Source organism: Erythrolamprus reginae, chromosome 2 (assembly GCF_031021105.1).
Source record: "Erythrolamprus reginae isolate rEryReg1 chromosome 2, rEryReg1.hap1, whole genome shotgun sequence".
Lineage (NCBI taxonomy): Eukaryota > Metazoa > Chordata > Lepidosauria > Squamata > Dipsadidae > Erythrolamprus > Erythrolamprus reginae.
In genome coordinates this window covers 303,838,158-303,848,009 of record NC_091951.1, presented here as the reverse complement: position 1 = coordinate 303,848,009, position 9,852 = coordinate 303,838,158, and the positions used below count along the sequence as shown (strand labels likewise).

Sequence of the window (9,852 nt, the reverse complement as noted above, 5' to 3'; positions counted from 1 at the left end):
CCTATGAAAGAGATCTTATAGCACCATGTTGAGCAAATGCACCCCAGAGTTAGTGTGGATCTTAAAATCCACTTTTTAATATAACTGTCGGATCCCATTCAAGGGTACCAATAAATTTCTGCAATTAAATTTTTGAAAACTGGCAGCATGGCTATCACCCTTGGGGCAGAAAGTACATGAACATTGGTCCTAAAATAAACCTGAAACAGAAAATAAACACTGTTACTCTCCCTCTAAAGAAAACGTGGAGGAAAAAACCACAACCTACTAAGCCAAGCTAGAGGAGATGCTTCTACTCACAAGATTCAGGCTTGCAAATAAACATTAAAATGTGACCTCCAGCTACTAGAGCTTGCCCAATTCTGCTGTAGTCTGCAAAAGTGTTTGAGGTTAGTGCAGCATACCATAAAAGCTTTCAGAAACCACAGCCCTGGAAATGGCTATTTATAAAATATTTTTGGAGGTGGTGTTGTGGCGTGGCAAAACAGTAAACTAGTCTAAGTCATGAGAATTTAGTTAATATGAAATAAAAATTTTGTAATCTCAATAATAATATAGGAACACTAATGATTTCTTTGGAACTGAACTGCAAGCCTGCTTACAATATTTCAGGCTGTCTCCAGGTTAAAAGTGAGTTCTGTTCCTAAGTCTGCCTTTAAGTCAAATATGTATGTGAGGTGGAACTTGTTCTTATGCATGAACAGGGGTGGGCAACAGACAGGATGGGGTGGAACACAGTTCCACCGGTGGAAATTAATATGCGTGCGCAACTCCAGCTGATCGGTGGCTGTCACTTCCTGGATTATTGGTCTCATCTCTGCTCTCCTTTTTTCCCCTGCTGCTGCTGCTGCTGCATCCGCGCTCCTTGCTTTTTTCCTCTTTCCTCCTTCCTGGCCTCGGACGAGCTACCCTCTCTCCTGCTTGGCTCTCTCCAGCCTCACGCAGCCACATCCTGTCTGAGGTGCAAGCAGAAGGTGTGGGTGGAGGCGGCACTGGCAGCATTTATGCTTCTAGCAGCATTCGTTTGCCTAACTACCCAGCCTGAGGCGGGGGGAGGGGCGACACAGGAAGGAGAGCATGAAAAAGCGAAGCAAATTGTCACTCCAGCGAGTGACACTGGCAAGGTTGTAAGTTGAAAACTTAACAGTTCACTTGAACGATGATAATCATTCAAGCCACTCCCACCTGGTCACGTGGCCAGCAAGCCACTTCTACCCAGTCACGTGACCATTAAACTACAATCACAAAATAAGCCACACCCACAGTGTGGCAGTAAAAATTTTGGCTGCCCATTACTGTTCATGGACTGCCTATTACTAAAAATGGCAGACAGCATTCTCCTTCGGTAGTTTGATGAACCAATATATAATATTGGCAGACTTAGTTGCTTTCATTGGCTGACCTTGTTAACATGGCTCTCACAGTTCATGAATATCTTAACTCTATCCATCTATCTATCTATCTATCTATCTATCTATCTATCTATCTATCTATCTATCTATCTATCTAAGTCTTCTTGCTTTTTTATGGATCAACAATCAGCATAAGTTTAATATGACTATAGCCTATAGACTATAATCTCTATTGCAGAAGTAAATTGGACGTCATATTTTTGTCATTACATCAATAGATTCATACTGCAGCCTCAGTTGGATTATCATGGGTAAGTAAACCACGACTTAGCGCCAGTGGTGGGTTGCTACTGGTTGTCACCAGTTCTGCAAACCAATAGCGGTGGTGGCAGGAGGCTCCACCCACCTACACGGATATCATCAAAAACATTCTGCACATGCACAGAAGTGTTGCGCATGCACAAAGCACCCATACACATCCACACCCTTCCATTCCTGAACTAACAAAGGTCTTAGCACAATACATGACCTGCTACACATAGGTAGTAAAGATGTAAGACTGCTTAATTCTAAGTTCGAGATAGGGTATTAGAATATGCTCATTTCTCCCTTTCTTCTGCTGCAATATGTAACCTTCCTCAAATGTTCCAAATCAAGAATACTACACGGCACCAGAATGAGATGATGAATTGTTGGAATACATATCTTTGGGCAAGGTTGGTATCTTACCCCTAATTTTAAAAAATGCATATGCTCTAATATCTTGATCCTCCCAGAATTCCATTCTGTTATGCTTATCAACCTTGTAGCAGAGAGCAGTGTTCAGTGTGATGAACCCTCAGGAATGCAGCACAGTCTGTCAAACCTGTTATGTGATGAGGTTAAAGTATTGTTTAAAATTAAACATCACAACTAAAGAAAATCTCATGAAAAATAATTTGTGTTTCAAGAATGATCCTCTTTCATTTTACATGGTTCCTCTGAATTCTAAACATATAATAGATTATTAGTTAAGAATATGGACTAGGAAATGAAAATTTAATTCTCAAATCTTAGATTTTAAAAATCACAATCATTCATACGAATGGGTATATAAGTTCAGCAATCATATGAGGTATGTTACAAAGTAATGTTGAATTTATCTTACTTTATTTATTAGGTTTCTATGCCGCCCTATTACTACAATTCAGACTTGTTCTTTACCTTTCTCCAGTTTGCCAATTTTTGTATTTTGCAGAGGGGAATGGGAACTCAGTGGAATTAGTGTCAGTTTAAGATCTTATACAAGCATGTGGCATATTTGACGAAATGCTTAACATTTCATCCAACCAAAATGAAGCAGGACTATTTGGGTTTAATAATTTCTTTTATATTAATCATGAAAATATATCAGGATCTCACAGCTTAGGTACAAGCTTATATTAATTATGAGGGTCAAAAGAAACATTGTAATTTTTCACTTTGAGAGGAAGCTGCCAAAATATGTACGGTAATCCTCTTTTATTTATTTTATTTATTTATATTTATATGTAACCCACTCCAATAGGACTCGGGGCAGCTAACAGCAATTATAAATACTAAAAACAATAATAAAATACAACAATGATAAAACAGCTATGTTACAAAAATATGTAAAAGCCTAAGAAAAACCATGCATACACACAATCATTCTTAATTCCAGGCCTGGCGGAAAAGCCAGGTCTTAATGGCTTTCCAGAAGACCAGTAGGGTGGAAATAGTACAGATCTCTGGAAGCAGTTGATTCCAAAGGGTCAGAGCCGCCACAGAAAAGATGTGGTTTGAAGATAGAAACTTATTTCAAGATAATTAATTGCTTTATGTTTACATTTCACTTACTTACTTACTTACTTACTTACTTACTTACTTACTTACTTACTTACTTACTTACTTACTTACTTACTTTTTACCATTCACTCATACTGGAAAGCAAGAGATAAAGTCTAAGTTTTATGTGGACACGTTCCTCTCTTTTGGCACAGATACTTTAAAAATGACCATGGAGGGCATAACCAGTAACCGCAGGGGAATTTGCTCTATTCAGGGGTGAGTTCCTCCCAGTTTGGACTGGATCGCCTGAACTGGTAGCGACCCGTTGTTGATGTCATGATGCAATTCAGTCAGTGCCAGTCTATGGGCGCCACTATCTTTTAAAAAACATTTTTGCGAATTTTTCTCTGTTTGGATGGCTTTTCCTCTTCTGCTACTTGAAAAAGGGTCTGCCTGCCCGCCCTGGGTTAATACAGTACTGAACTTTATTTCTTCACCTGAAGCACAGCTGATCAGCTCCTCAGCTATGTTTCAGGCTAATTCCTGCTACTGAGCATGCGCGGAAGCCAAATTGTATAAGGGGACAAAACATGATGTGAATCAGTGGCAAAGGTGAGTGGAATCCATCCCTGGCTCTATTGTGGCAACTCTTAACAGCTAGCAATAGGGAAGGGGTGTCAAACTCGATTTCATTGAGGGTTGTGGGCATGTCCAGCTCAACATCTTTGGATAAAACAGCTTCCTGCAGCAAAATCAGAAGTTGCGGGGGGGGGGTGTGGTTCCCTGAGTTCTGTTTTTGCTGGAGGAGGCTCAGTGGACCAGTCCTTTGCTGTTTGCAGTGTGGGCCATATGTAAGCACCCCACAGGCCATGGGCGTTAAGTTTGCCATGCCTGCAATAGGGGGACAGACATTGTTATGCTGAACAGAGAAACCACACATCCAGTCTTGTACTGATGCAAATCTAAAAGCACAACAGAAAAGAAGGATTGCAAGTTGCAATCATTTTTCTAGCACAACAGAAAAGAGGGTTGCAGGTTGCCTTAGTGAGGAAGGTAAACTAAGATTGATGTCATTCAGACAAGTCATTTCAATGTGATCATGGAAACAATGCCTGTTAGCAGGCCATGTAGAAAAGCTCATAATTGTGGGTAACAGCTTATAGGAGGGTCGGAAACCTATCTACATAAACCACTGTGTCTCAATCTTGGCAAATTTATGATGTCGAACTTCAGCTCCCAGAATTCCTCAGCCAGTGGTGCTAGCTGGAAAATTCTGGGAGTTGAAATCTATATATCTCAAAGTTGCATTTGGTTGAAAAGCAGTGCTACAGATGTTTTGTACGCAACCAATATGGATAATGATAAGCCAGAATATTAGGGACTTATTTCAGAAATGTCCGGAACGTGAAACTGTGTAGGTGCCTAGAACTGACTCCTAATTCTCAACTATTAAAATATATGTCCTGCTTTTCCATGCCCTTATCAGCTACTCGTTTCAAAACTGAGGTCACTACTTTTTGCATAGATATTGTGATTAGACAATAATTCCTAAGGAAACTTGTTTGGCATCAACATTCTTTTCATTTTTATGGCAGACAACTGACAAGAGTTCTTTTTACATGAAATGTTTTCAACTTGGGTTAGCTAGTATAATTATAGCATTCCTATTTGTAATTGTATAAATTGCCCTGGGATTTCTTTTGAGTGAGATCAATTAAGTTTTAAGCAACTTTTTTTTTTTAAAAAAACCTTTTTGATGTTCCTGACATTATTGAATTCAGGAATGTCTATATAAGCTTTCAAATAAATTACACCAAATTTAGTGGGAGAGGCTCCCAGATGTATGGATTTTCTTTCTTTCATCTAGATGGCTTATCTGGAATTGTCAAATAATTGTTTCTCTCATCCAAACACAAACCAGACACAAGCCTGGACCTTGTGGCTGCACATCTGGTTTTTTAAGAGGAAAGTGATATTGTCCTGTGCAGGTTACATATTAAGATGCTTAAATTTTTAGAAATTAAGGACAGGCCTCACAGATATCAGACCAAACCAGTAAGAAACTGGATCAATAGATGATATGTGTTTGTTTATCTCTGAGTGCGTTCTAACCTCTGCAAGATTTTTAAAAGGAGACTCCTTTGAAACAAGCTACCGGTAGAATGAAAGGGAGCTCGGAGGCTGGATTAACAGCCTATAAATCTGTAAAGCACAGCCGGCTCGGGGAACACAACAATGTGCCACCCAGCCCTTTCGCAGTGAGCCTCCTCCCGGAGAAATTCTCCGAGACTGAAGCAGCGGCGGCTGCAGGAAGAGGAGGCGCCACAGCCGCCTGATTTTGGCACGGGGTCCGTCGGAAAAGTTGTTTCGTAGCTCCCCGCCGGATCCTCCTCATCTGCTCGGCTCTCTTCCTCGTTCTTGCGGGGGTTACCGCAGAACCCCGTCAACACGCCTCAGGGGGGAAACGGCCTGCGAGGAGCCAAAGCGCCTCCTCAGCCGCGTCATGTCGCAGCCAACGAAAGGCAAGAAACAACCCCCCGCGGGCTCCAAAGAGGTAAGTCGAAGGCGGCTGACTGACTGACGGACGGACGGACGGGCGGGCGCTAAACTAAACCAAACCTTAAGACAGGGAGTCTCCAACCTTCGCAACTTTTAAGCCTGGCGGACTTCAACTCCCAGAATTCCCCAGCCGGCACAGCAAAGTCCGCCAAGGTTGGAGACTCCCTGTCTTAAGAGGGCTCGCTCTTATTTCCCCTTTCGAATAAGAAGGGTGAGAAACGTCGCCCTGAGGCGCTCAGTTGGGGCCGAAGGCTTTCTGGGGCGAAGTGCAGCAGAAATTCGCCAGCGCCCAGAGCGGCCAGGAGCCAAATATCGGCGGCGCGCGCGAGCGGCTGGGGAAGCATTTGGGTGGGGCGGAGCGGCTGCTCGGGCGAGGGAATTTGGGGTGCGCGCGCGCCCTCGTTTTGCGTACGCGCGGGCCGCCTCCCGTCGTGACGCCGCCTTTATTTATTTAATTTTTTTAAGCCTCTCGCTCTTTCCCAGTTGTATGCCCGGCCTGCTCTGTAATTTCTCCTGTCAGCTGATAGGCGATAAACGCCCCAGGCGTGTCATTTTCCAGGGCGCCCGCTGGAGGAAGGCTGGCGAGGGCGCTTCAAAGCCCTGAGCCCCTCCCTGCGGTCCTGTGAAAAAAAATGGTGACCGTTATTGCCCCCCCCCCCTTTTAAACATTTCAGCAGGCGTATTTGGGCTATTTCCAAGCCTGAGGTAGAATCCTTGAAAAGCTTCTGGGGAAAGTGACTGCACCTCCCGCACTTCGTCACGGGGCGGGTTTCTAAAGTGTGGAGGATTCAAAGCTATCTTTTTGACTTGCGAACTTTATCATCCCGGGTTGTGTTTGTGCAAGGCGGCAAATTTTTAAAGCCGTGATTTATTAAAAAGTGCAACGCCAAGTTGCGCTGGACAACCGAGGGACGATTTTACCGAATAACAAATCACCAAGCACATTTAAACGTGCTCTAGAAAAAAGAGCGTGTGGTTATTATAAAATGGTGTTATCTGTGTGAACTTGGAAATATGGATTAACTATCGTTTAAATTGGGAGGCTTTGCAGCAGCAGCCTCATGTCATGGCCTGCTGCAGGTACCATGCCATTTAAAACAATAATGCTTGGTTATGGCTTGGTTGCAACTCAGTGTGTTGTTTGAACCCAGGCTCTGAGTATATTTCTCTGCTACACTGTTTCGTGTCATTCTCTGGTTTAAATGAAATCTAGATGGTATCCTAAAGTTCCAATAGAAACCAGGAGATTTAGTTAACATTGCCTTCAGGATTTGGGGTATGTTTCCTCCGCTTTAAGGGAGAGAGGTTCTTACAATTTAGGCTGCTGGTCCTAGAGAAGGGATGAAAGGTTAGTATGGTGTCATTCATCAAGACCTCGATCTTATTTCTAGTACAAGTGATCTGTTTGTTTGTTTGTTTGTTTGTTTGTTTGTTTGATTGATTGATTGATTTGTATGCCGCCCCTCTCCGAGGACTGGGAGCTGCTCACAACAAAATACAATGTCACAAATCCAATATATGAAAAACACATTAAAAAAACCATTATTTAAAAACCTTTAAATAACCATCTTGCAGATATTCCTTCTATGAAAGGATAGATACTACAGTGGAATTTCAGAGTGTGACTTCTATCATCAAGTTACTCCAGAGTGCCTGTAAAAGTGGGTTGTGGAGGGGCCGACTTTATGCCCATTTGTATGATAGCAGGGCAAATGGCAGGTGGAGATTCCTTGCAACACCTTCACAAAATTGTGGAGCACATTACAGTATTCATAGTTGCTCCTTTCCAGTGAAGGGCTACCAAAATTTTACTACCACACTGTGGGCGTGGCTTATGCAGGACGCCCTGCATTTTCTTTCAACATCTCAGTGCAAATTGGGTGCTCTGAGGGGGACTTCCATTTTTGCTACCCCAATGCTCCCCCCCCCCAATCCGGGCAGTAGCTCACCCCTGCTCCTTTCCCCCAGTGCTGCTCCTTTTTCAATGCTGTTTGCAAACTGGGCAAGTCAGGGTACCGGAGATAAAACTTCTCTGTGTTCCTTGACAGTTAGTAACCTATTAGGTGCCCCTAGAGGAAGGAGTATTTGAAATATCTTTCTCAGAATTTATAGTAGATGACTTTGTATATTCTTTTGGGCTTTCAAGCCACTGGCAACAAAGTGTTTCCCTATTTGGTGAAAACTAAACTGGTGTGGTTAGTTTATACTGTAGTCCATTTTCCTGGTAATTACTAAGCCATAAATCATCTGACTCCAAGTTAGCACCTGTCTGTGGGAACATAGAAGAGTTTATTGTGCCTTAACGTTTTGTGTGGAGCAAAGTGCATTTCTTTATCTATGAATGCAGGTGTGTGTGTGTGTGTGTGTGTGTGTGTGTGTGTGTGTAAAATATGACTTCTTGCCCAGCCTTTTTTCTTTTTAAAGACTGTCTGACCGGATGAATTTTATCCGGAAAATGCTTGGAGTTTAGAAAGACAATGAGTGTAGGCACTCCTTCTCCTTCTTCCAGGAACTGGGTCAAAACAATGAAATCATACTTAGGTGGTTTTGGGCGGTGCAGCTGGCACCAAGGAGAAATTGGATCGAGACATCTTTCTCCTCCTTATCTCTGTCTATCCTGAAGAGTAGGGAGGGGGAACCGTCTTCGCTGTTTGGATTCGCGCGAATTTTGTCCAAAAAGATTACTTCTAGGCAAACGGGGCTTTCCCCTGTTGCGCTAACTTCAAAGCAGAAAGGCGGGGCTCCCAGCGAGCAGACAACTAACCCCATAGACACGGACCATCCTCTACAAACTTTCCTGCTCTGCTGTCTGTTTGGAGACGGACCGGCTGAAGGACGGGGCAGCTTCTCCACGCCCCGCTCTTTACCCGCATATATCCCCAAGCCCTCGGGTCAAGACGCTCAAAGCCAGCCCGCCCGTATAGCTGGGAGTTTCGTGCGCTCTCTCCTTGGGGGAAGCTGAAACCGAACTTGGAAGGAGAGCTGGGAGCGGTCCCCGCGATGGCGTTCGCGAGTTGGTGGTATGCGACGGTAAATACGCCGTGGAGTTGTGATTGCTGCGGGTTTGGGAGATCCGGTGGTTGGATGTAGGGAGTGTCGGTCGTTAATCCTCTCGGGTGGAAAGCCTTCCTTTGTTTTGCCGGGGGTGTGTGGGCTTTTACACCAGGTGATGAATTGGCGAAGGAGAACCAGAAAGTTTACGCCCTTGTGGTATGCATGGAATAGCTAGCCTATTCTTGTGAGGGGTTTTTTTTTTTTGGCTGCCTTTAACTTTCTGCAATGAAAGTTTGACTGATTAAAAAAGGAAAATGAAAGGTGGGATTTACACTCTTCGCTGGTTGAATAAATCGGATTGAAAGAGACCTTTTAAACCACCGATTCATCTTGGCAATGTAGGCAGCAAGACAGATTTGGGAATAATAAAAGTAGTTGTTCTGATTAAAGTTTTCGAAACTTTTGGGGCAATTTAATTGATGATTTAAGAAAAGGGCATGCAAAGCTTTTGCATTTTTTAGAAATAAAAAGTGCATAATTTTCAATGCAGATTGGGTGACTTACATATTTATGGAGGGTGGAGCTGCAAGCCTTACCTAATGAAAATTAATATTAACTCTCCTGTCAATATTGATGGTTATGTTATTGTATATGATTATCACAAAGTTGAATGGCTTTCAAAAAGAGTTATATGTTTTCCTCTTCTCCAAATTGTCATTGAGAAGGAAGAGAATGATCGAAGATTCTGAGATAAAGTAAAAGCTATAGAATCTTTCCACCCCCTGAACACCTCTGAACTATATTTTTGCTTTTAATGTCTTTAGGGCATTAGTGTCTTTAGGGCATTCAGGCCATTTCTGACTTACGAAAGACTTTCTAAAATAAATTATGATGCACATCTTTTGAAGTTTAGTAGTTATCATTGCAAAAGAACTTCCTGAATTAACCTGCAATCGTCACAAGAAGATCATTCTATTTGCTGATTTTACTAACTTTAGGAAGTGATTTTAAACTTGCAAACGAGATGGGTCATGTAACCATAATTTTTACTACATAATGTAGTGGGCAGATTGCTGAGGGAAATACCTGACAACATACTGAGCAATCAGTGATGACTAATTAGTTATCCAGCCATGTCAGTAGTTCATGCTTAGCAGAT

At 42.7% G+C, this 9,852-nt stretch overlaps 1 protein-coding gene across 6 annotated transcripts in view; it reads left to right on the top strand.

Moving 5' to 3' along the window:
- Positions 1 to 5,299: 5,299 nt before the first annotated feature.
- CAST (calpastatin) overlaps positions 5,300 to 9,852 on the top strand; it is an 85,426-nt gene continuing 80,873 nt past the window's right edge. For 2 of the 6 annotated variants that reach the window (XM_070742996.1, XM_070742995.1), the window contains exon 1: positions 5,300 to 5,694. In XM_070742996.1, coding sequence (XP_070599097.1) covers positions 5,644 to 5,694 — 51 coding nt within the window. In that variant the 5' untranslated portion in view covers positions 5,300 to 5,643. Of the gene's footprint in view, positions 5,695 to 8,248; positions 8,730 to 9,852 lie in introns of those variants that run through there. The other 4 variants (XM_070742993.1, XM_070742992.1, XM_070742997.1 and 1 more) reach the window with 3 other exon arrangements.